Here is a 27,652-nt window from a genome sequence, read left to right as displayed (position 1 = left end):
AAATAATAGACATTTTTAGATTAAAAAGAACAAACACATAGTGAGTGTGATATATGTACAAATTAAATCCTGCGTCATGACGATCACGATGGATGACATCATGTAAACAAGCGAGCAGTGGGGACCAGCAATACCAGCAGCACTGAAAGGACCAAGAATTGCTAGGGTAACTTTATCACAAGATTTACAGTTTTTAACTTACAGATCTTATTTAAAGAGGCTCTGTCACCAGATTTTGCAACCCCTATCTGCTATTGCAGCAGATAGGCGCTGCAATGTAGATTACAGTAACGTTTTTATTTTTAAAAAACAAGCATTTTTGGCCAAGTTATGACCATTTTTGTAGTTATGCAAATGAGGCTTGCAAAAGTCCAAGTGGGTGTGTTTAAAAGTAAAAGTCCAAGTGGGCGTGTATTATGTGCGTACATCGGGGCGTTTTTAATACTTTTACTAGCTGGGCGCTCTGAAGAGAAGTATCATCCACTTCTCTTCAGAACGCCCAGCTTCTGGCGGTGCAGACACAGCGTGTTCTCCAGAGATCACGCTGTGACGTCACTCACAGGTCCTGCATCGTGTCGGCCACATCGGCACCAGAGGCTACAGTTGATTCTGCAGCAGCATCAGCGTTTGCAGGTAAGTCGATCTTACCTGCAAACGCTGATGCTGCTGCAGAATCAACTGAAGCCTCTGGTGCCGATGTGTCCTCGCTCGTCTGACACGATGCAGGACCTGTGAGTGACGTCACAGCGTGATCTGTCAGAAGCTGGGCGTTCTGAAGAGAAGAGGATGTTACTTCTCTTCAGAGCGCCCAGCTAGTAAAAGTATTAAAAACGCCCCGATGTACGCACATAATACACGCCCACTTGGACTTTTACTTTTAAACACACCCACTTGGACTTTTGCAAGCCTCATTTGCATAACTACAAAAATGGTCATAACTTGGCCAAAAATGCTCGTTTTTTAAAAAAAACGTTACTGTAATCTACATTGCAGCGCCTATCTGCTGCAATAGCAGATAGGGGTTGCAAAATCTGGTGACAGAGCCTCTTTAAGGTAACTATTACATGTCAAAAGTTTTTTGAAAGTTTAGTGACATGTCAGAACTTTTGATCGGTGGGGGTACGAGCACTGAGACCCACACCGATCGCTAAATCGAAGCAGCAGAAGCACTCGAGCGCTGAGCTGCTTGGTTTCTGATCGACTTTTCTCGGAAAGCCAATGTAACAGTGTACGGGCTCAATAGAAAGTCTATGGGCCCGTACACAGCTACATCGGCTTGCCGAGAAAAGCCAATCAGAAACCAAGTGGCTCAGCGCTCACCTGAGTGCTTCTGCAGCTTCGTTTTAGCGATCGATGGGGGTCTTAGTGCCCACCGAGCAAAACTTCTGACATGTCAGAAGTTTTCTGAAAGTTTAGTTACCCTTTAAAATTACCGAAAACCCCTTTAGTCAACGGCTGATATTAAGGCTGGGTTCACACTGAGTTTTTTGCAGGAGGAAATTCTGCCTCAAAATTCAGTTCGGAATTTTGAGGCAGATTTTCCTCTGCCTGCACGCCGATTTTCGCCCGCGGCCATTGAGCGCCGCGGGCATAAATCGCCACCAAATATGCTTTCTCTGCCTCCCATTGTTGTCAATGGGAGGTCAGAGGCGTAAACGACCGATGATAGGGCATGTCCCTTCTTTTTCCCACTCGCGGGAAAAAAACGCCTCTGCCTCCCATTGATTTTATTGCATTTTCTGCCGTTTTTTGGCCCGTTTTGCGGCGCAGTTTCCACGTCAAAAAACTCAGTGTGAACCCAGCCTAAGGAAACTGTTCCCTCGACATATTTTCCTGCTAGTATTTCTCCCTCACATTCAAACCAGACACACAGCTTGAAGAATAAAATTATACACGCAAGCTCCAGCAATGGGAGCAGGCAACTATCCTCCGCCTATGAAATACAGGGAACAGTAAAGTCCTGTTCACATGGAATATTTTGCAGGCAGAAAAAAATCCTTAAGGAATTTTGAGGCAGATTTTAAACCTGCCTGCACTTTCTTGCCGCGGTTTTCATGGAGGAGTTTTTTGGCCGCGGCCATTAAGCACAGCGGGCAAAAGTTGCCCCAAAAAATGCTTTCTCTGCCTCTCATTGATTATAATGGGAGGTCAGAGATGGAACCACAGGAAGACAGAGTATGTCGTTTTTTTTTCTGGGAAGCGGCTAAAACAACTAGCGGGAAAAAAAATGCCTCCGCCTCCCATTTGAAATCAATGGGAGGCAGTATCGGGCGTTTTTGTTGCGCGCGATTCTGATGTTTCTGCATCAAAATCAGTGCCAAAAAACTCAGTGTGAAAAGGGCCTTAATGCTGGCAACGCTTCTGTGAAGATTGAGCCGTGTTCCAGTGTAATCAGTTAAAAAAAAAAATGGTTGTTTGAGGGGTTTTCCGGGATCCCAAGAAAAGACAGAAAAATGGTATAAAATGACAATACACGCATGATAAACCTGCTGCTGCTCCAGTGCAACTGCTCTTTGTTTACCTTACTGCAGCGATGACAAGCTGAAGCGTTCGCAAGGATGTAGGGGCATGACATGTGGTGCCGGGTTTATCAGGGGAGTATAGGTTCCTGACACCTATTATGTCTTTCCACAGAATGCCTCATTTGAAGAGAAAACGCTTTTATTACATTTATGCAAATTAGCATTTTGGAGCAATGAGGGCGTCACCGTTGCGGCAAAATGCTCTCTCGTCATTCCCCAGTTCAACTTCCCCTCCCTCCCTGCTTCCTTTGATTGACAGGTGCCAGGCAGCATACTAGGAGAGTCCACGGCTGGCCCCATGGGGTAATGAACGCGTGCGCATCCCTACATCCTAACCGGCGCATGTGCAGTAGTGGAGATTGCATATATGTAATAAAAGCTTTTTCTCTCCAAAAGGAGGCATTCTGTGGAAAGACATAATAGGTGTCAGAATCAGGTTAACCTAATCTATAATAACCTGTTGGTAGTTCAATACGGACATCTGATGACAGACTCCCTTTAAGGCCCCCTTTACACACACAATTTTTCTGGCATTTTAAACTGCATAAAAAACGCTTCTAAACGCTAGCAAATTTCAAACGTTCTAGTTTGTAGATACGGACGTGATGAGGTCTCATCCATCATGATGTCACATGACCAATCCCTGCCAGTCACAATAATGTTTCATCCATAGCAATGTACTGCCCTGAGACAGCTATAAGCAGCAGGGGACCAAAGTTGTGATTGGGTGGTCAGGGTTTTCTCTTTGTTTTTAAGATTTTCCTAGACCCATTCGGGATGCAGTTATTTTGGGCCTTGAGGACGCAGCGATTTTTCTCGTTTTTCATCACTGCGCCCCGAGAGCCATAACTTTTTTAATTTTCTGTCAACGTAGCCGAATGAGGACTTTTTTTTGTTTTTTTTGCAGCACCAGGTTTATTTGTAATGGCACCATCATGGGATACATAGAATATATATTTAAAAAAATGTTTTTGAAGGGGGCGGGGACATAAAAATAACAGCAATATCGCCATTATTTTTTGGGTTTCATTTTTATGGTGTTCAACCTGTGGTAAAAATGACATGTTAACTTTATTCTGCGGGTGGTCACGATTACAGCGATACAAAACGTATATAGTTCTTTTGAAAAAAACAAAACAAAACAAATTCCAACATAATTTTTGGTGAATTAAATTTACGTCGTTCACCGTCCGGCATAAATAACGTGTTGCCTTTGCTCTACGGGTTGTTACTGTGATACAAACTATATATAGTTTTTTTATGTTTTACTATTTTTGAACAATAACAACACATTTCGTGGAAATAAAATCATTTTACGTGACTGCAGAGCCATAACGATTTTATTTTTCTGTTGATACAGCTGAATGAGGCCTTGTTTTTTTTGCAGGACGAGTCATATTTTTTAATAGAACCATTTTGTGACATCATTTATTGATTAACTTTTATCATATTTTTTTCGGGGTGGGCCACCCATCCACGTGTTTTGTATAATACTGTAGAATTGCAAATCCGCAACAAATCCACCACGTGAGAACATGGACTTTAGCTCTGTTTACACTGGTGTCATGGCTAATAAAAAGCTATAATAATCCGTTTGACGGATCTATCATGGTCAGTCATGATCCGGTTTTTATTTTTTCTCTGTCAAGATTGGCCTGTCAGCTATCATTTTTGTTACTGGATAGAATAGTGAAGCATGCTATGCTATTCTGACCTTCAAAAAACAGCAGCAATTTGAGGGCTAGAACTAATGCAAGTGTGAATAGGGCCTAACTGGCTGATATCAAAAGAGCAAATATATGACTGAAGGCCCTTTTACACGGGCCAATGATCGGGCAAACGAGGGTTCATCGACTGATCGTATCATTTAAGCTGCACAAAATATAATCGTTGTCAGCAGCACATTTCCCTGTGTAAACAGAGACATGCTGTGAAAATGCATGGGGACGAACGATTGGAATAGTGAGCGCTAGTCCCCATACATTACTGATCATAGCTCCTTAAGAAAGCAACAAATGAGTGCCGATCCACAAGCTATCTCGGAAAATCGGCGCTCGTTCTTACGGCCCATATAGCCGGTGTAAAAGTCCCTTACTTTCTTACTAATTCCTAGAGAGGACCACAGATCAGAACAGGACACAACAACGTCACAGAGCAGTGTTTACATTTCCTGGCTTCTGTATCCTAGTTTTCCTTCCAACCTCATGACTGATGGACCAGTTAGCAATGTTTACTCGGTTACAAGTTCTAGTATGAGCAGTAACTTGCATGGTTTATGGAAGGTATGCCATGTCTGTAACAATACATTTTGACAAGAGTTCATAATGTCTAATACATTAAAGAGGTACTCCGGGAATAGAGAAACATGACTTAAAGAGGATCTCCGGTTACTGAGTAGATGGTTTTCATGATAATGTATAGGAATCCTATTGTTATATTTTAGAAAATTAAGGTCTTGGATTTCTAACTTATCACTCCCAGGCTGCCCTAGATCACGCAATGCATTAACTTAAAGGAGTTTTCTGAGCTAAAATGTTTATGTGGCACTGCTTTTAACCTCTAAAAGTCATTACATTTGTAATGTAATTACTGTATCTAAACCGGCCCTGTTTTCCGATGCTGCCATAGGACACGTGACTGGTGACATTACACTCTTTGCCCCCTCTGTTTACGAGCCGTACACCTTTCATGTGATCAGCCTGTTGAAAGTATCTGCCTGGTATATGGCACGTGTATTGGCTGTTCTGTTATAAAGCCGGAAACACGCATGCACGTACCATGCTGCTGCCTTCTGCTTCTAGGCACGCGCCATAGCCCTGCTGTATATCAAAGAAAACAACGTTGGGATACAATGTTGAGAAAAGAACGAGAGCGGCGGGTAGCGGAGCAGCAGACACAGCAATCGTCTTGGAAGTTATTCGAAGAGCTGAGAAAAAAAAAAACAGATGGAGGAGCTAAACCCCTGCAGTCTGCAAAGACTCATGGGAAATGTAGTTAGAGCAGGTTATGAAACGCCCAACAAGAGAAGTCTAAGGACATAAACAAACGGCGAACAACGTGGTAAGTGAAATTAGTTTTGTTTACATGTAATGGTCACATCATGAACAGTGCAGTATGAGAATCACTTTGTTTTGTTTTTTTAATAACTCTGAAAACCCCTTTAAATATACAGCCTAACAGGGGAAGCCAATGTGGCAACTGAGTGGGAGGATAAAGCAGGGACAATGAAGGCTAGGTTCACACAGTGTTTTGCTACGTTGTGAATTCCATTTTTTAGTGCAGCCAGCTGTTACATTAAAGTCTATAGTGAAAAAAAATAATGACTACATACAACTGCATTCTACTTCTCTTTTTTTTAATCCAATTCCCATTGTGGCTTCCAAACTGCACCCTTAAAGGCTCATTTACATGGGCCAATAATCATATCGATTATTGGCCCGTGTAAGAAGGATATCGATCAGCTGACAAAGGAGCAAACGCTTGTTCGTCAGCTGATCACATAGTCTATGCAGCCTATAAAATCATTGCTGTCGGCAGCACATCTCCCTGCCGACATTGATGTAAACGGATGGGGACAGAACAATCGTATTAACGATCGTTTGTCCTCATACAGAAAGCATCGGCCCGCGTAAAAGGGTCTGTTAACAACCGCTGATCAACTTGTTATACCGTTGATCAGTGCTCATTATCGGCAGAAATCTTCCTGTGTAAACCAGCCATGAGTAGTGGCAAAAAGCAGAACAGGTAGACATAGGAAGAAAGACATAGCACACAGTGAAAAAACAAAAGTTCTTAGAAAATGTTGTCTTTAAATAACTAAGCAATAGGTGTGGTCTAACACGAAGACTATTTAAATTAAGGCAGCGTACAAAGAATACAGCAGACTCAGAGTTACAAGTCTTCTATATTCATGAGGAGAGCATCCCCCCCCCCCCACCAGTAACTGCCAGCCGCCATTGCAAACATGTATATACCTGGAAGCCTCCAGTCACTAGTGAGAGGGACGGGAAGAGGAGAGAGGAACACTCCAATCAGGAATACAGTGGATTTATAACTATTAGTCCGCTGTATTCTGTGTTAGGTGCTATTAGCCAAAGGGCAAAATATAGATTTTATTTATTCTGTTTGGGCTAAAAGTACATCGGACAAATCCACATAGTATGCTTACCCTTAAAGAGGCTCTGTCACGACATTATAAGTGCCCTATATTGTACATGATGTGATTGGCGCTGTAATGTAGATTACAGAAGTGGGTTTTGTATTTAGAAAAACGATCATTTTTGACGGAGTTTTGACCTATTTTAGCTTTATGCTAATGAGTTTCTCAATGACCAACTGGACGTGTTTCACTTTTTGACTAAGTGGGCGTTGTGGAGAGAAGTGTATGACGCTGACCAATCAGCGTCATACACTTCTCTCCATTCATTTACACAGCATATAGTGATCTTATTACATCACTATGTGCAGCCACATACACTAACGTTACTGAAGTGTTCTGAATAGACATCACGTCCTGGCTGGTAGTGATGTCTATTAACTCTCAGGACACCTGAGTAACGTGTGTGTGTGTGTGTGTGTGTGTGTGTGTGTGTGTGTGTGTGTGTGTGTGTGTGTGTGTGTGTGTGTGTGTGTGTGTGTGTACATAGTGATCTAGTAAGATCACTATGTGCTGTGTAAATGAATGGAGAGAAGTGTATGACGCCGATTGGTCAGCGTCATGTACTTCTCTCCACAACGCCCACTTGGTCAAAAAGTAAAACACGCCCAGTTGTCCATTAAGAAAGTCATTAGCATAAAGCTAAAAATAGGTCATAACTCCGTCAAAAATGATTGTTTTTCTAAATAAAAAACACTGCTGTAATCTGCATTACAGCGCCAATCACATTATGTACAAGATAGGGCACTTATAATGTGGTAACAGAGCCTCTTTAAATAGCCGACTGTGATTTTAAGTCACTGAATGCGTACATAGGACCATCCCTCCAAACGATGCCGCCTCCCCTGTCTCATTGGTAGAGGAGATCATCACTAAAGGCCCTCCTTCACAGGTCAATAATCGTACAAACAGTCATTCACGATCATAGGTCCGTGTAAACAGGGCAGCAATTAGCCGACTGACAAGCAAAACGCTGGTTTGTCGGCTGATCGCATCTTATAAAATCATTGTTGTCGGCAGCACATCTTCCCATGTAAACAGGGGGTGGGCAACCAATGATGCAAACTGAATGGGGACCGAACGAACATATTAACGATCGTTCGTTCAATATACAGTTTGCATCGTCCCATGTAAAGGGCTTTTAAAGGAGTGCCGATCAACTTGTTATATTGATAGGCACTTGTTATGGGCAGCCCGTGTAAATCAGCCGGAGAGACATTTATGACATATCGACAGGATATGTCATAAATTTCAGATAGATGCAGGTCCCACCGCTGGAACCCACATCTATCTCTAGAATGGGGCCCCCTTAAACCCGTTCTAGCTTTTTGTGCTCATGCTGACTCCCGGCCACTTCCTGATTACATGGTCGGGAGTTACGGAAACAGCGTAACTCACTGAGCTACGCTGTTTTCGTAACACCAATAGTAGTGAGTGGCAGTTACGGAAGCAACGTAGCATGTGAGCGACGTGGTTTCTGTAAATACCAGTCAGCTCTATGGCGTTACGGAAACCGTGTAGCTCAGCGAGTTACTCCCGATCACGTAATCAGGAAGTGGCCGGGAGGCAGCGTGAGCACAAAATGCCAGAAACGCGCCAAGAATGTTATGATACAGACCTGGAAGATCTATTACTGTGTCCTAGAATCCAGCACGGCCGCTATGCTATGTACGGAGCCAACTGCTTCCGGCTCCGTACATCGCATAATGGGAAACACCATCCAGCGGCTGATCGGTTCGGGGTCCGGGTGTCAGACCCGCACCAATGATCTACTGATGACCTATACGGTGGATAGGTCAGTTGCCTGGTAGTGGACAACCCCTTTAACAGTGAGTACAGCAGACCTGCCATTTAAATGATAAACCGGGGCAGGACTACTCTATTCTCTTCTTCGTTACTGCAACCAGATCTCTCAGCGTCGATGCTGCAGTAAGTAAAATCTGCGCTAAGCCACGTTCGGTCTCCAATGCTCCGGTATTGAGTATTTGAACCTAGTTGCATGGCTCCTATGATAATGAATGGGAACACTACAGCAAGGCTACCATACAGAATACTGGAAACTAGAAGATAGTGCATTCAGCTCTGTGAAGATGGAAAGAACGCGGCGTGGACCCCAAGTCAATAGAGGAGCTTGATACGTTCCTGCTACTCACCCTTATCAGAAAATGCGTGACATTAGAATTTACAGCACAGATAAAAGTAATACGATATCATCTATAACGCCAATGATCATGGGTCGCAGTATTATAGGAGGAAAGTCCCTGTACATGTCCGGTTAAACAGATACAGTGGGTGGAATGCAGAAAAGGGTGCATTTGCAGACACCTTAATTTCTCAGTGTTTTCGCAGGATTACCTGGCAAGTTCCTGGACTGTAGGAGCAGATCGATTGGTAACGTGGACATAATAGACATTTATACTTTTCCATGTTGAAAACGGGAAGTGAGCTACGCCAGGTATAATGTAAACCAGATCTACTATATCTATCAAACCGTGCACATCGTGATGATGAATACAGCGCACGCTGCTCTAAAGTCACAGACTGGGGAACTGCTCAGTGGTATTCTTGTTTTAATATATATGCCCCAATGATCACCTATGGTCAGTATAGATACTAGAAGTGGTATGTAAATAGACATGGTGAGGAATGAAGAAGACTCTTGTACAATGCCCTATATAGGGCAGCAGCATATATATACTAGACACCTGGTGTGTATATATATATATATATATATATATATATATACATACACACATACATACAGTAGTATCTCTACTGACACAGCAGGGTTTTCTAGTACTGCTGAATTTCCCGAGCCTCACACACTGGCTGCAGGGGCCCGGGAAGGAGGAAGGTGGGGGAGGCACTTGTTCCTGGCCCATTCACCTACCAGACAGAGCCATAGGCCCCGGAGCCCACAGGCGTGAGATGCTGATACCTCTCCGGCACCTCCCACACCGTCTTGTTCAGCTCCTGCCGGTAAAATCCGCCACGGCTGCTCATTTTGTGGAACCGGCAAACACAGCTCTGGCCGCCCGGGAGGAAGGAGGCGGAAGGAGGAGAGGTCTAGGCGGGTGGGGGAGGAGTCAGGTGGAGGGAGAAGGGACGTTACACAGGGTGACACACGGGGAAGCGCCTCATAGCCGGTCATTAATTTAATGTCGGAACGTGACACCGACAGAACACCCGTGTGTAATAACATGCTGCCATGTCACTCGCCAGCATGTGCCTCATCTCCAGGAATGCACCACCTGTTATTACACGCTTGCCACCTTCACCGCCACTTTGGCTACCACAGATAAGCTGGGTAAGGACGTGTTCAGTAGAAAGCTGTGGCAACACCGAATAAGAGATAATTAAAAATAAACATGGAACAGCCATTACACAGAGATACGTCCAGCTGGATATCGGGTACGGTCTCTGTGCCTTTGTGTGGCCCACTATCGCATGCCACTATTTATTTTTCACAGAATCCGTGTGAAAATAGAAAGGTTCCCTTGGAATATTATGGGCTGCATATAAGACTCATGTACACGGCCATATTACAGCTTTATTTTGTATGGAGCCATAGGACACCCAAAGAATTTAGGTTTGTCGCCTTTTTCACCCAAAAATACCAGTCAGGTTCTGGGTGTATTTACACGTGCTGCAAACTGTGACCTAAGGGTATGTTCACACGGCCTATTTACGGACGTAAATCGGGCGTTTTTGCCCCGAATTACGCCCGAAAATAACGCTGACAAACATCTGCCCATTGAAAGCAATGTCTGTTTGTCTGTTCACACGAGGCGTATATTTACGCGCCGCTGTCAAATGACGGCGCGTAAATAGACGCCCGCGTCAAAGAAGTGACCTGTCACTTCTTTGGCCGTAATTGGAGCCGTTATTCATTGACTCCAATGAATAGCAGCGCCAATTACGGCCGTAATGGACGCGGCGTTCAAGCGCCTGCACATGCCGTTACGGCTGAAATTACGGGGATGTTTTCAGGCTGAAACATCCCCGTAATTTCAGCCGTAACGGACGCCCTCGTGTGAACATACCCTAATTTTCTAAAGCCCGAGCCGTGCTTTCTATCACCCAAGTGCATAAAAAGTGCAGAGGTGCCACACAAAAAGTGCACAAGGATGCGGTCTATCGCAGCCCTTCTCTTAAAAGAGAGAGGCCCCGCATAACCATTCCCTGACCCTCCAAACCATAGGCCTAGAGGATCAAGGATCGATGATCCCCCCTCGCCGAAGCTTAGGGAGACCCAAACAAACTCCTAGGCTTCTACCTGGGCTGCCACCCCAGTGTCCACCTAGGAGCCTGCATCCTAGTTGCACCTCCCCTCCGAAGAAGGGAGGCCGGGTTGCAGGGGAAAACGGAACCAGAAGGCCACACATTTTCCCCCTAGACCTCAGGAGGGTCCCAAAAGGGCACCGCATCCCAAAATCCTTGTGACACACGTGACAAACACACAGTGAAAAACAAAATTAAATAAGCGGATGTGCGCTGTGATACAGCCTGGACATCCGCCAGGTATAAAAAATTCCTCATCTCCCAGCCAGAAGGCCGGGAGAAAAAAGGTGTGTGCTTAGAAGTGTGAAAGAAGAGTGCGTGCAAGTGTGCCTTCACTCAGTGGGATCCCACCCCCAGTGAGTTAGGGCACCCCAGGGTCACCAGCCCTGGGGCACATAGCAACTCGGGCTTTCAAACTACCCGACCTCCTGACCTCGATCCGGCGGTCGCCTGGTCACCTACAAATGGTACCTTTAAGCCAAGTGCGTACACCAGAGCGATGACCGTTGTGGTTCCCTGCCCTCACCTCGACGTTCTGTCATCCCCCTACGATGGTCCATCAACCACCGGCAGGGATGATTACGAACCTCAGCTTGAGCAGGTACTACACTTGATCTTAGCCAAAAGGCCGAGAAGCGACCTAATACGCCACAAAAACTGCACGTGTGAATATACCTCAGCATGGATAAAGTGCGGGTGTCATTTCCCAGAGACTATGAGGGTCAGTTCACACGTTGCAGAAAATACAGTGGCAGCAAAGTGGATGAGATAAAACAAACCTCATCCACACGCTGCGTAAATACTGAGTGGAAAAAATGCTCAGAAAATGACCTGCGGTGTAGAATTTTATTCCGCAGCATGTGAATTGAATCTGCGTAAACGCTGCTTATTTGTTGCGGGTTTTCCCCATTGAATTCAATGGTAGGTAAAACCCGTAAACAAAAAGCAGTTGTTAAGTTTTTGCGGCAGGTTCACAGCGACTCCGCCACAAAAAAAACGCAACTCAGAAAAAAAAAAATCTCATACCCAGAAGTCTGTGTTCCTCCGGCGCAGCCTCCTGGGCTGTTTCATTACATGTGACCACTGCAGCCAATCACAGGCTGTAGCAGGCGGTCACATGGGATGAAACATCCCAAGAGGCCGGCCTGGATGACGTCAGAGGGCTGGCCTCCTGGGATGACGCTTCATTCCATGTGACCAGCGCTGCAGCCAATCACAGGCTGCAGTGGTCTCCAGGGATGAAACGTCACCCCAAGAGGCAGGCCGGCTACGTGCTGTGGTTTTCCGCGGCGCACAGGGTGGATATATGCGTGCTTTTACGCAGCGTATCCGCCCCATGTGAACTCAGCCTAACAGTCTGTATTCTCCTTCTGGCCTCCGCTCTTGGCTGTGTAGGCAGGCGTGTCCACGTGTCTGGCTGCAGAACTTTGAGTGTGTCTGGCATTATACTGCAATCTCCCGCTGTTGTCAATCTCACAATTGACCTAGTCCAGAAGCTAATGACAGTTCCAAGGCAGGTTGGTCTGGCAAAGGAGGAAAATCCAGTCCAAATAAAAAGTAATCTGGCTGCGCATTTGTTATTGCTGGTAAGAAATTTTGACTTTTACCGGCCTCCCAGTTTTAATATCGGCCTGGTGCTAACCTAAGAGAGGCTCTGTCGCCAGATTATAAGTGCCAGATTATGTAGATAACAACAGCGGTTTTTATTTTGAAAAACGATCAATTTTGAGCAAGTTATAAACAATTTTAGATTTATGCAAATTTTTTTCTTAATACCCAAGTGGGCGTTTTTTTTACTTTTGACCAAGTGGGCGTTGTAAAGGGAAGTGTATGACGCTGACCAATCAGCGTCATACACTTCTCTACATTTTCAAAATAAAAAACACTGACCGTGCCATTAGACTTGCGGGAAAAAATTACAACGTAAACGTTAATAAATTTACCTGCGGTGCGAAATTTAATTCCGTAGCATGTCAATTTATGCTGCATTTTTGTTGATTTTCCGTTGCGGTTTTTCCCCCGCAACAGAAAGCCAAGTGTTGTGACTTTTGCAGTGTATTCGCAGTGATTACGCCGCAAAAATCGCAACTACGGGAAAAAAAATACTTACCCAGACCGCCCTCCTTCTTCCTGCAGTCCGGCCTCCTGGAATGATGTTGCATCCCATGTGACTACTGCATCCAATCACAGGCTGCAGCGGTGGTCATATGGGATGATACGTCATCCCAGGAGGCCGGCCTGGATGACGTCAGAGGGCCAGCCTCCTGGGATGACCTTATATCCCATGTGACCGTCGCTGCAGCCAATCACAGGCTGCAGTGGTGACATGGGCTGCAGCATCATCCAGGGAGACCGTACTGGACTGTGCAGGAGGGACGCGTCGCCATAACAACGGCCTACGTAAGTATGATCAGTTTTTACCGCTGCTTTCCGCAGCAGAAATTCCATCTGAAAAAACGCACAACAATGTGGCGCAGTTTTTGGACGCCATATACTGCGGGTTCCAGGTCGGTAAAAACCACGCAGCGTATCCGTCCTGTGGGAACCTGGCCTAAGCGGTCGTTGCAAACTGCATAAAAAATGGCATACCTTTTTTTTAAATGCATACTATTATAAAACCGCACATAAAACGCCACAATCAAAAATGCATTTTGTGAACAGGAATAACAGCACCAGACCCCTGCGCACGCCTATGCCCAACCGCATTGCCCGACAGACCCCAATAATGCCTCCACAGTATAATGCTCCCCATAGCTGCCCCCACAGAGTATAATGTCCCCCATAGCTGCCCACACACAGTATAATGCCCCCACAGCTGCCCACACAGTATAATGCCCCCCCCATTGCAGTCCCCTCAGTATATTGCCACCCATAGCTGCCCTATACAGTATAATGCACTCCATAGCTGCCCAACACAGTATAATGCCCCCCACAGCTGCCCACACAGTATAATGCCCCCATAGCTGTCGCATACAGTATTTGCAGACAGTAAAATCTATTACGGTCGTGTGCAGGCTGTGATTACATCTTTTGTATATTCTGTTCGGTTGTATCCACATCAGGAGGCTGATGGAACTAAGAAAGATTGGGATTGCTGCCCAGACACCTGGCGCATCAGGAGGTGATTCAGGACTCGTGTCTGGACCTAGCGACTAGTATGCATGACCTAAATTTAGAGTCAATTGGTTTATAATGACCCACATTTAACTGGTATATGTTGATGTCCTACATATCAAAACACAGGACTTTCAACTTGTATTTTCAGTGCCACAGTTCCTCTTTTGTAAGAATTATCATATCCTGTTTTTTATTTATAATTAGCCCATCGAGTCAGTCTTCACCAGGGCTGGTTTAAAACATTGCTAGGCTCAGTGCAAAAATGTCATGAGTGCAACCCCCTGAATTACTTTCATACCTTCTAAAATTTGTAAATGAATAAGTGGTGCAACTCTAAACCACAGATGCCCCCTGAGTGCCTATCACAGAGGCCACTCAGAACTCCCAAGAGAGATGTCTTCCAGAAACCAGGTCACGCTTACCTCCTGCACTGGGCTAAATTTCTTCAGAGTAATACTTGCTCTGGTGTATGCCAGTGTGTAAAACGAATGTACTGCACAACACTAGTCTGGATCTGAAGAGTGGAAGGGAAACCCTAATAAATCCGTTGCACTTAGTGCTGTGAAGAAAATATTCTCCCCTTTTTCAAGGCAAATTGTTGCAGAAAAAATTGGGGTCCGAGTTACTTTCTTTACCACTGCTTTTACGGCAGAAAACTGGTGTAATTGCAGCGATAAACCCTCCCCCACAATCTCACCTGCTGGACTACCACAAACCCTGTATTTGACAATGGTGTATGGAAAGTCCTGTAATGGTATTGGACAGAACTGCAGTATGCAAGTAAACACCTGACAACATTTCTATGGTCAGTTTTATTATCATTCATACATTAGATGTAGTAATCTAAGGTTTCGTTCACATCTGCGTCAGTGGATCCGTTCATGGGTTCCGTTAGACCTTTCTGTCAGGGGAACCCATGAACGGAAACAGAAACCATAGCTTTCTGTTTGCTTTACCATTGATTTCAATGGTATTGCTTCCGTTGCTAATGGTTTCTGTTAGTCTCTGTTCCCTAAGGTTTTCGTTGTTTTGGCGGAAACAATAGCGCAGTCGACTACGCTGTTGATTTTGCAAAAAAAACAAACCTTACGGAACGGAGACTAACGGAAACCATTAGCAACGGAAGCAATACCATTGAAATCAATGGTAATGCAAACAGAAAGCTATGGATTCTGTTTGGTTTCCGTTCATGGGTTCCCCTGACAGAAAGGTCTAACGGGACCCATGAACGGATCCACTGACGCAGATGTGAACGAAACCTAAGTGAATGCTTATATCTATTCTACTATCAAATCTGTATGTTTGAAGACAGTTCCTGGAATTGTTTATACAAATCTATACAGATTACTCAAAAGATGGACAGCTTGGTCTGAGAGGGGGACTGTCTTCCCAAATGAGAGAAGACAATCTAGATACTTAATTTACACACTTGCTTTATATTTTATGAGGGATTCTCGCTTCCTGAAAATATATTAGTACATTAGTATATTTCTTTGCTATTTTTTTTTTATCTTTAAATGCACACAAAAGACAAAGAATGTGAATTGATCGTGCTTCTGGGCTTTATGTTGGTTAAGGAATTCAGCTGTTAACATATGAATAGAATTTCAGCTGCTCTATAGTGGTTTGCCTGCAACTCTGTCCTGGAATGTATCTTGTAGTAGTCCAAGTACGAATAAATGGGCATTCCATTAGGGCTTATTCAGACAATCGTATATGTAGTCCATGTGATGGCCGTTTTTTTTTATTCTAACGTCCGTCACATGGCTGCATGTATTTCTATAGGGCTGTTCACACGGCCGTTGTTTTAATGAACCGTGTGAAGGACTTGTGAAAAAATAGGACTTGTCTTATCCTATTTTTGTCCGTTTTCATGGATCTCCCAATAGACTCAAGTCTATAAGGGATCTGTGAAAACTGGTCCCGCACAGGTGGGACTCGAACGTGAAAAACGGCTGTGTTTGACGTCCGAGTTTACACTCTTAGGCCTTATTCACATCACGTTAGGGGCTTCCATCGGAGGATACAAGGCCCAAACGTATGGCATAGATTGGGATACGTTGCCCGGGGACCGGCCCTGGCAAAACTACTGAAGTCACTGCATTTATGGACAGTGACTCCAGGAGTTCCCTATCGCTGTATTCGGCGAGCAGAGCATCAGCTGATGCTCTGCTTGGGGTCTCCAGCACTCATCCTGACGTCACTGTCCATATATGGACAGTGACTTCAGGAGTTTTCAGGGGGCCGGAGTCCCGGGACAGAGCCACCTAATAGCGCTCTGCCCAGGGACTACAACACTGTGGAAGCTCATGACTTCACTATCCCTATATGGACAGCATGTTGTGGGAACCCCGAGGTGTATACCTGTGGTGGATGCCATAAAGTAGCATCCGTCATCCATAGGCTCCCATGTTAAAAAACTTATTCTGTGTGTTATAAGTTTTTTCTGCGGGATCCCTCAGGATTGAATAGTGTAGTCTACTATGCTACTCCATCCTTCAAAAAAAAGGTATACCAGCACGACGGAGGCCAAAAGGACACTCTTGGTATCCGTCGGGTTAATGGAGCCCTATGGACATGTTTATCTTGTAAGTCGAGAGCTTTCCCGACGTACAAGATAAACGTAGTGCCTTAACGTGATGTGAATGGGGCCTTAGATCATTGTACATGGGCATTTTACAAAAGCTACTTGATCATTAAAATATATTGTGTTATAGATATTAGCAACATGGTACTAACCCGTTAGTGACCGCCAATACGCCTTTTAACGGCGGCCACTAACGGGCTTTATTCTGATGCATGTGCCTTTTTACGGCACTGCATCAGGATAAAGTAAACAGAGCAGGGAGTGTCAAATCTCCCTGCTCTCAGCTGCTAGAGGCAGCTGAGGGCTGGGAGCGTCCCTGCTCTGCCGGGTGAGATCGATATTAGTATCGATCTCACCCGTTTAACCCTTCAAATGCGGTGCGCAATAGCGTGCACCGCATCTGAGTGGTTTTGGAGAGAGGGAGGGAGCTCCCTCTCTCCCCCACCGACACCCGGCGATACGATCGCCGAGTGTCTGTGTCTCTAATGGCAGCCGGGGGCCTAATAAAAGCCCCCAGGTCTGCCTGGAGCGACTGCCTGCTAGATCATGCCGGAGGCATGACCTAGCAGATGCCTGGCCGTTTTAAATGGACAGGCAGTAATACACTGCAATACAAAAGTATTGCAGTGTATTACAATAGCGATCGGAGAATCGCATATTATAGTCCCCTAGTGGGACTAGTAAAAAAGTAAAAAAAAAGTTTAATAAAGTTAATGAAAAAAAAAATGTGAAAAAAAATGAAAAACCCAGCTTTTCCCCTTACACAATGCTTTACTATTAAAAAACCAAAATAAAGTAAAAAAGTTACACATATTTGGTATCGCCGCGTCCGTAACGACCCCGACTATAAATCTATAACATTATTTAACCCGCACGGTGAACGCCGTAATTTTTTTTATAAAAAACTATGGAAAAATTGCTGTTTTCTGTGAATCCTGACTTTAAAAAAATGTTATAAAAAGTGATCAAAAAGTCGCATCTACTCAAAAATGGTACCAATAAAAACTACAAGTCTTCCCGCAAAAAAAAAGCCCTCATACAACCGCATCGGCGAAAAAATCAAAACGTTACGGCTCTTCAAATATGGAGACACAAAAACAAATAATTTTGAAAAAAAAGTGTTTTTACTGTGTAAAAGTAGTAAAACATACAAAAACTATACAAATTTGGTATCGTTGCAATCGTAACAACCCGCTGAATAAAGTTATGGTGTTATTTATATCACACGGTAAACGCCGTTGATTTAAGACGCGAAAAAGAGTGGTGAAATTTCAGGTTTTTTTCTATTCCCCCCCAAAAAAAAGTTAATAAAAGTTAATCAATAAATAATATGTCCCCCAAAATGGTGCTATTAAAAAGTACAACTTGTCCCGCAAAAAACAAGACCTTATACAGACAGCTATGTCGACGCAAAAATAAAAAGGTTATAGCTCTTGGAATGCGACGATGGAAAAACGTAAAAAATGGCTTGGTCATTAAGGTCTAAAATAGGCTGGTCATTAAGGGGTTAATACACAACACACATAATGACTGGTCAACGTTTCCCTTAGACACGTGAATATGGTTATCACTTGGCAAAGCTGCCCAGGACCAACAGCGTAGAGGGAAGAGCAGCTGCCACCATGGGTAAGAGGGATCTTAAAACCACTTGTCATGCCATGGCAGTGTGCACTGAACAGATTCTGATGAATACCACCCAACGGAAGAGGCAGTCCGCATTAGACTTCAGAGAGGTAGCACTGCACCTGCCTACTCAATATGTCAAAACTCCCTGGTGCTGACTTCTAAATCCCCCCCCCCAAAACACAATGCCCAGTGGGCCAAGATACATATCATATCATAGTTTGGTAAAGGTGTGCCAACGTATTTCCGCACTCTCTCACTGGGTGGTGTAGTGTGATTCTTTTTTGTAGACAGGCTTTCCCTATATCACAGTCTGGCGGTGCACGCAAAATTCGGTATTTCCTTAGTATATCTAAAAAGTATTACAAATTCATGCATGCTAAAACTAATAAATTTAAAAAAATTGCAATGAACACTAGCAATGTCTCGGAGCAAACATTTGCTAGGCAATATTCTTCCAGGATATCGCCGCCTGTATACACACACATCAACTTTGAGGGTATGTGCACACGGTGAGAGGCTTTTACGGCTGAAATTACAGACTGTTTTCAGAAGAAAACAGCTGCCTCGTTTCAGCCGTAATTCCTCCTCCTCGCAAAATTTTGCGAGGCTTCTCCGACAGCCGTAAATTTTGAGCTGTGCTTCATTGAGTTCAATGAAGTACGGCTCAAATTACGTCTGAAAGAAGTGTCCTGCACTTCTTTTGCCGAGGCTGTATTTTTACGCGTCGTCGTTTGACAGCTGTCAAACGACGACGCGTAAATGACAGGTTGTCTGCACAGTACGTCGGCAAACCCATTCAGATGAATGGGCAGATGTTTGCCGACGTAGTGTAGCCCTATTTTCAGACGTAAAACGAGGCATAATACGCCTCGCTTACGTCTGAAAATAGGTCGTGTGAACCCAGCCTGAGTCCCCTGGTCTGGTCAGCGCCACTGCACAGGACATGTATCAGAAAGTTAAGAAGACACAATGTATTTCCTCACAGTTGGAACCACACAAGCAAATACATCAGACACATCAGAAACACTGAGGAACTGAATCCCCTTAATTAACCAGCAGCCACTAATTACTGAAAAACGAAACCTGATCCCTAACTTATAATGACATAATGATGTCAGCACTCTCATCTATTCAAGAGGGACACCCAACCCTACATCTTATACCACTCCTGATGAAGCAAGGATCACCTGCAAAACGTTGAGCGCCTGGTTTTATTTATTTTACCAGTCTTTTGACTAAAACTTTTTAAATGTGAAAAAAAATAAAATTAACTTTTTGACCCAATACTGAGGCCTTGTCTGTCACTTTTTCACGGACATACAAAGCCTTACTGATCTATACGATCACTTCACCAGCACAACCTGTGATACAACAGGACTACTGGAGGACTATTTACAGACCACTGACAAGGAGGACGATCCCAGGTCTAACAACTTAGGATCGCATTTTACCCCATGTGAGTACAGCATTTCTATACTGCACCACTAAAACCTATTTACTGCGCAATGGCGCGGGCTCTCTTTGCTTAGTGCCAAGACACAGTTTGGCTACACTGTTTGAAGTATGGTGCGACTGCGGGTAATAAGTGGGTGGATCTAACATGGCAGGGACCCACATTAACCTAAAGCTGGCCCTGTTTAGACATGGGAGCATTACCCCAGGGCCTCATTCACACAGTGCAGTTTGTAGAACTTTTTATTTTTTTTAAAAAAGCAGGAGGGGATTGTATAGGAAAGAGAAGAGAGAGGTATGAAGGAAAGGCTCCTCTTTTTTTTTTCTTTACCCAGCATTGAAAAAAAAAAGGAATATGCAAAACTACACTGTTTGAATGGCCTCAAACAGGATTATTTTTTGTGTAGAAAAAATGTGAGCATGCTAGTAGTGTTCTTAAGTTGATAAATATTCTGTACCATGAAGAAGTTTTTTTTCCAAGTCATCAATCAAGATGACAAGCAGGTCATCCAAATAAAAACTGGGTGTTGGCAAAAAAGTAGGAAGAAAAGGCATTGGTATACATATTTTACATATTTGAGGAACACATTAGGAGACAGAGAGTGTATGTCTCATGTTAGGCCTCATGCACACTAACGTATTTTTGTCCTCCCATAAATACGGGTCCTTGGTCAGACGTATTCGAACCGTATTACACCAGTATTTACGGACCCGTACCCATAAATACGGGTCCGGTGTCACCAGTATTCCACCCGTATTTAAGGTCACGTTTCCGCTGCAAAATTGCACTGCAGTAATCGGCAGCCCCTTCTCTCTATCAGTGCAGGATAAAGAGAAGGGACAGCCCTTTCCGCAAAAAAAGTAAAAGAAATTCATAATTACCCAGCCGTTGTCTTGGTGACGCGTCCCTCTCTTGACATCCAGTCCGACCTCCCTGGATGACGTGGCAGACCATGTGACTGCTGCAGCCTGTGATTGGCTGCAGCGGTCACATGGGCTGAAACGTCATCCCGGGAGGCCGGACTGGAGGAAGATGCTGGGAGTTCTGGGTAAGTATGAACTTCTATTTTTTTTACAGGTTGATCTATCAGGCTTTCTTTCATTGCCAATTCAACCACCTTGTCATTTCTCCTGTGTTCACCTTTTATTGTTCGTTATCAATAAAGTGGAAACCGAGTTTCCCCATTTATATATACATCGCTGGATCCTACTTCTCTTTTTTCTCGTATTGTCTGCCGTGTGCCGTCACGGAGATCCGGGCGAGACTTGGACACAGGAACGTGGAGCTGGTGAGCTGGAGGTTTCCTCCCATCCCCTTATTCCCTTCTACAAAACTCTTTCAGCACCCTGGACAGTGACTATCTCCTGACGTCCCTAGCAACGCCTCCGTAATTACGGGTGCACACACGTAGTCACCCGTAATTACGGGAGCTCCATAGACTTCTATGGCCTGCCCGTGCCGTTATTACGGCCTGAAATAGGACATGTTCTATATTTTTTAACGGCACGGGCACCTTCCCGTAAGCATACGGGGAGGTACCCGTGGCCAATAGAAGTCTATGGGCCCATAATTATGGGCGTTTTTACGTTCGTGTGCATGGGGCCTAAGGGATGAAAGTATTATTCTGCTAGGAGCCTCAGATAGCCATGAATCAATTTCGGGTGTCCGTTTTTCAGGCCTCCTTATAACATAATAAGAAGAGATTCTCCGCTTTGGGTAATTCCTACTTGTTAGAAGGGTCCCTTGACGATAAACAGATCACTGTATATCAGTGATATTCAGATCAGATGTAATTTGTGAGGGCACCTGGCAGTAAGTGCTTAATTTCTCTGCAGTGCTACCACAAGGAAAACTACGCATTACACAGTGCTCATTCAAACCAATTGGTTGTCTGTGTTATACAGGACACGTCAGAAGGGGCAAGAGATGCTCTTTGTAACTGCTCTCCACTCAGGCAAAGTGTTGAGGATCTTGAACAGAATCTAGCAACTCAGAAAACGAGTATATGAAAATGTTCTTTTTAAACTGGATAACGTCTTTAAATGACCTAATTATATGATGTCCACTGTTTATTAGAGTAGCTTAGACCTGTTTCTCATTGTCTCTCGTCATGGGATAGATATGTTAAATGAAAACAGTAGTCAGTAATAAGACGGATTGGATAAATACACTGAATGGCCACTATTTAGAGATACCCATCTAGTTACGTGTTCGACCTACTTTGGTTTTCAGAACTATTGGCCCATGTGGACAGCTTATCGCAGTTCCCGCTAAAGTGTCCTGGCATATAGTAAACCACTGCCATGAAGGGATGAACTTGGTCGGCCACAATGCCCAGGTAAGCCCTACTGTTCAAACATCCATCTATAGATATCAGAGTACCCAGTGTGGGGTAAAAAAACATCCCACACCATTACTCCACCAGTCTGAACTATTGACACTAGACAGGAAGGGTTCACCGATTCATCTTCTTCAGCATGGTGATACAAAAATGTGTATTTATCTGACCAGATGATGTTTTTCCACTGCTCAATGATCAATTTTTTTGTGCTCTTTTGCCCACTAGAGTCTTGCCTTTCTGTTTCCCTTAGGGCCCATGCACACGACCGCGCCCGTAATCGCGTCTCGAGACATGCTTCTTAATTCCCGGCACAGTTCTACGGCACGGACACCCATCCATAGCGATACGGAAAGGTGTCCACGGCCAATAGAACTGCATGGGTCCGTAATTGCGGACCGTATTACAGTCTGCAATTACGGACAATTTTTACAGTCCTGTGCATGGGACCTGAGACAGCAATAATACTGGAACTAGATGTTTTTCCTTGATCAGACCATTCTCTGTATACACTCGACACCGTTGCCCAAGAAAATCCCTCAAGGTTGGCAGTTTTTTGTACACTGGCCCACGACGAGTCTAGCACCGATGACCAAATGCTGCAGAATTTCCGCACACAAAACCCAGACTTAGGAAGCTGTAGATGTCTATTGGCTGTAATGCAGCCAGAAATGTGCCTAACCTGCATATTTGGATGTTTTTTTTTTCTATACCTGTTTCTGTAAACACTTTCTCCATGCTGGCTGAGTGGATGGGCTCTTCCTGTTGTTTTGCTCTGAGCAAATCAGATGCATCTATTTCCTTTTCTCTATAACCTTCATGCTGTTTAATTGTTTCATGACCTGGGGTATTTTGGGCCTTCATGCCCAGAGCAAAATTTCACACTTTGGAATTCTGCATTCTAATGTTCACACAGGGCAGATACGCTGCGTAAAAGTACACAGCCAGGGGTCTAACTAGGGAAGACAGGGCCCCATAGCAAGCTTTTGACATGGCCCCCCTCCCCTGGGTGGCACACAGCCCCCCTTGTAGATAGTCCCCCCCGTAGATGGTGCAACACAGCCCTCCTGTAGATTCTGCCATACAGCCCGCCGTAGATAGTGCCATACAGCCCCACATAGATAGTGCGATACAGCCCCCTCTGTAGAAAGTGCCATACAGCCATGCTGTAGATTGTGCCATACAGCCCCCTGTAGATTGTGCCATACAGGCTCCCTGTAGATTCTGCCATACAGCCCCCCGTAGATAGTGCCATGCAGCCCCCTGTAGATAGTGCCATACAGCCCCCTCTGTAGATAGTGCCATACAGCCCCCTCTGTAGATAGTGCCATACAGCCCCCTGTAGATAGTGCCATACAGCCCCCTCTGTAGATAGTGCCATACAGCCCCCTCTGTAGATAGTGCCATACAGCCCCCTCTGTAGATAGTGCCATACATCCCCCTCTGTAGATAGTGCCATACATCCCCCTCTATATATAGTGCCGTACAGCCATGCTGTAGATTGTGCCATACAAGCTTCCTGTAGATTCTGCCATACAGCCCCCCCCCCTCCAAAGATAGTGCCATGCAGCCCCTGTAGATAGTGCCATACATCCCCCTCTATAGATAGTGCCATACAGCCATGCTGTAGATTGTGCCATACGGGCTTCCTGTAGATTCTGCCATACAGCCCCCCCCCCCTCCAAAGATAGTGCCATGCAGCCCCTGTAGATAGTGCCATACAGCCCACCCGTAGACAGTGCCATACAGCCCCCTCTGTAGATAGTGCCATACAGCCCCCTCTGTAGATAGTGCCATACTTCCCCCTCTGTAGATAGTGCCATACAGCCCCCCAGTAGATAGTGCCATACTTCCCCCTCTGTAGATAGTGCCATACATCCCCCTCTGTAGATAGTGCCATACAGCCCACCGTAGATAGCGCCGTACAGCCCCCCGTAGATAGCGCCGTAAAGCCCCCCTGTAGATAGTGCCGTACAGCCCCCCGCTGTAGATTGTGCCGTATAGCCCCCCGCAGATAGTGCCGTACAGCCCCCCATAGATAGTGCCGTATAGCCCCCCGCAGATAGTGCCGTACAGCCCCCCTGTAGATAGTGCCGTAAAGCCCCCCTGTAGATAGTGCCGTACAGCCCCCCTGTAGATAGTGCCGTACAGCCCCCCTGTAGATAGTGCCGTACAGCCCCCCTGTAGATGGTGCCGTACAGCCCCCCTGTAGATGGTGCCGTACAGCCCCCTGTAGATGGTGCCGTACAGCCCCCTGTAGATGGTGCCGTACAGCCCCCTGTAGATGGTGCCGTACAGCCCCCTGTAGATGGTGCCGTACAGCCCCCCTGTAGATGGTGCCGTACAGCCCCCCTGTAGATGGTGCCGTACAGCCCCCCTGTAGATGGTGCCGTACTTCCCCCTCTGTAGATGGCGCCATACAGCCTCCCCGTAGATAGCGCCGTACAGCCCCCCGTAGATAGCGCCGTAAAGCCCCCCTGTAGATAGTGCCGTACAGCCCCCCGCAGATAGTGCCGTACAGCCCCCCTGTAGATAGTGCCGTAAAGCCCCCCTGTAGATAGTGCCGTACAGCCCCCCTGTAGATGGTGCCGTACAGCCCCCCTGTAGATAGTGCCGTACAGCCCCCCTGTAGAAGGTGCCGTACAGCCCCCTGTAGACTGTGCCGTACAGCCCCCTGTAGACGGTGCCGTACAGCCCCCTGTAGACGGTGCCGTACAGCCCCCCTGTAGACGGTGCCGTACAGCCCCCCTGTAGACGGTGCCGTACAGCCCCCCTGTAGACGGTGCCGTACAGCCCCCCTGTAGACGGTGCCGTACAGCCCCCCTGTAGACGGTGCCGTACAGCCCCCCTGTAGACGGTGCCGTACAGCCCCCCTGTAGACGGTGCCGTACAGCCCCCCTGTAGACGGTGCCGTACAGCCCCCCTGTAGACGGTGCCGTACAGCCCCCCTGTAGACGGTGCCGTACAGCCCCCCTGTAGACGGTGCCGTACAGCCCCCCTGTAGACGGTGCCGTACAGCCCCCTTGTAGACGGTGCCGTACAGCCCCCCTGTAGATGGTGCCGTACAGCCCCCCTGTAGATGGTGCCGTACAGCCCCCCTGTAGATGGTGCCGTACAGCCCCCCTGTAGATGGTGCCGTACAGCCCCCCTGTAGATTTTTCCGTACAGCCCCCCGCTGTAGATTGTGCCATACAGCCCCCCTGTAGATTGTGCCATACAGCCCCTCTGTAAATTGTGCCATACAGCCCCCCTGTAGATATTTGCACAGCCCCCCTGTAGATAGTGCCATACAGCCCCCTTGTAGATAGTGCCCACCACCTCCCCCATATAGATAGTGCCATACAGATCCCCACCTCCCCTTGTAGACTGTGCCGTCCACCTCCTTCTAGACTGTGCCGTCCACCTCCCCCTTGTAGACAGTGCCATACAGACCCCCACCTCCCCCTTGTAGACCGTGCCCCCCAAACAAACAAAACTAAAATATTGCACTCACCTAGGCCCCGTTCCCGTAACGAACTGAGCTGCTCCACAAAGCCGATGGGATCGTTGCGTAGGCCGGCGTAATCCATTGATGTCATCACACCGACCTGCGCATGGATCCTGTCTGTGCGCCTGATAGGCTAGTAAATGGAAAAGCAGGGAGATAACTCCCTGCTCTGCCATAGTGTTCAACAGTCCTAAGGACGGAGATACTGTTGAATGTGGCGTCGCTACCGCTGTAGCTCCATAGCAGCTTCTAGCAGCACCACCGGACATGGGGAGGCCAGTCCCGGCGGGTGGCACGGAGCCCCTCATGCCACGGGCCACGTAGCAACTTCTATGGATAATACAGCGGTAGTTACGCCACTGTACACAGCGTGTCTGCCCTCGATCCCGCAGCCAATTCCATCTTAAAAACGCACCAAATTGTGGTGCAGTTTTTTGGCTGAAATGTCCGCTGCGGGAAACAGCAGGTTAAATAAAAAAAAGCTCATACTTACCTGTAGTCATGGCAATGCGTCCCTCTGAAGTCCTGCAGCCCTGTGATTGGCTGCAGCAGTCACATGGGTTGAAACGTCATCCCGGGAGGCAGGCTTGGACGGAGAAGCGGAGAGATCTGGGTAAGCAAAAGCTTTTTTTCTGAGTTATGATTTTTGCGGCAGAATCACAGCTTTTCGATTTGCTATTTTTATTTGCGATTTGTTGCGGGTTTTACCTTTGAATTCAATGGGGAAAACCCACAATAGAAAACTAGCGATGTCCATTTATGCTGCAGATGAAAAAACCACACAGCAGGTCAATTTTTGTGAACGGTTTCTCGGCTGATTTTTTACACAGCGTGTGGATGAGATTTGTTTAAATATTATCACTGCTTCTGTATTATAGTAAAGGATCTGCCAGACACAGCTTCTGTGTCGACGCCCGTGGTTAATCAGTCTGCATCTGCTCCTAGGTCTGATAGAGTGACTCGATCTGCTACCACTCAGGCTGGTAGGCTGAGGAGTGGGAGAACCTATCACAGCCTGGCCAGACGGATCTAGCTCGCGCCCTCGGTCTATTTATACCTTCATTTCCTGCTCTTCCTTTGCCTGTGATTCTGTCTGGTTTCCTGGCTCTGCTGTTCCTGCTAGTACTATTGACCTCTGCTTCAAATTGACCCTGGCTTTACTGACTACTCTCCTGCTCTGCGTTTGGTACCTCGTACATGTGATCGCAATTTGAGTCACGTTACGCCTTGATCTCCATGCAGGTTCAAATCAGGTGGGGGGGGGCGAGCTCGGAGAAGCAACAGATACACTGAGACGTTTCTCAAAGTAAAAATCCTTCTGCTTTTATTTAACTGTAGTGGTTGCTTTTATAGCGTCAGAACAAAGAACATTTCATACATATGAGTCATCTGTATATTCAATCCTTACATCCTTTTTTCCCATAAAGCCCATTGGTGGAACTCAAGGTATTCCCTTAGGCTTCCTTTATGCTTAGGAGGGGGGTTGGTCAATTGATTGTCCACCATCTGTTTGCAGACAATGGACAGCAGAGCAGCTGCAAACTATTTCCTCTCTTAACCTTTCTAAAATACCCATTCTATTGTAACACATGTTCTCCTCTATAACATTTCACTCCTTGGGGCCCCAGATACATTATACATATATTTATACCATAACAATCCCTCCTTTTGTGATTTTACCAACACCTAAATTCCAATGCTACTTCTATCTCCTGATAGCAAGGCTTCGATCCATTTCTTCACTTGATTCACACAGGTATGTAGGTGGGGTAATCTCACAACACTCTTTCATCATAATGTATAGGCCTCTGATTGAATGCTTCCCTTATTTTGCAAAATGTATAACAATTGAAACATGTAAGCAATATAAATAATATTATGAAACATATCAAGGGTTGGAATAACACATGCAGTATCTTAGTGGCAGTGGGGGAAAATCCTGTAAATATGTCATACCAATGATGGGCACTAGAATCTTTTATTGCTGACGATAAATTTATTACTTCCCTAGCTGCTATTGTAGCCAATACTTTCACTTTACTTAGAGTTACATTATGGGCTGCTATCAATTTCTTTACGTCTTTA

The 27,652-nt window shown here is 45.7% G+C and overlaps 1 protein-coding gene and 1 long non-coding RNA gene across 3 annotated transcripts in view; one reads left to right on the top strand and one right to left on the bottom strand.

The window, feature by feature from the left end:
• Window positions 1–9,887, bottom strand: part of MAPK11 (mitogen-activated protein kinase 11) — a 52,756-nt gene extending 42,869 nt beyond the window's left edge. Inside the window, exon 1 of one of the 2 annotated variants that reach the window (XM_075857186.1) lies at window positions 9,569–9,887. In XM_075857186.1, coding sequence (XP_075713301.1) covers window positions 9,569–9,880 — 312 coding nt within the window. In that variant the 5' untranslated portion in view covers window positions 9,881–9,887. The remainder of the gene's footprint in view (window positions 1–9,568) is intronic. The other variant, XM_075857187.1, reaches the window with a different exon arrangement.
• LOC142749317 (uncharacterized) overlaps window positions 9,780–27,652 on the top strand; it is a 190,920-nt gene continuing 173,047 nt past the window's right edge. The window contains exons 1-2 of the long non-coding RNA XR_012882403.1: window positions 9,780–9,985; window positions 21,975–22,080. This is a non-coding gene — a long non-coding RNA (uncharacterized LOC142749317). The remainder of the gene's footprint in view (window positions 9,986–21,974; window positions 22,081–27,652) is intronic.

Source organism: Rhinoderma darwinii, chromosome 3 (assembly GCF_050947455.1).
Source record: "Rhinoderma darwinii isolate aRhiDar2 chromosome 3, aRhiDar2.hap1, whole genome shotgun sequence".
Taxonomy (NCBI): Eukaryota; Metazoa; Chordata; class Amphibia; order Anura; family Rhinodermatidae; genus Rhinoderma; species Rhinoderma darwinii.
Note: the sequence above shows the minus strand (reverse complement) of the source record. Positions and strands in the feature narration are given on the sequence as shown.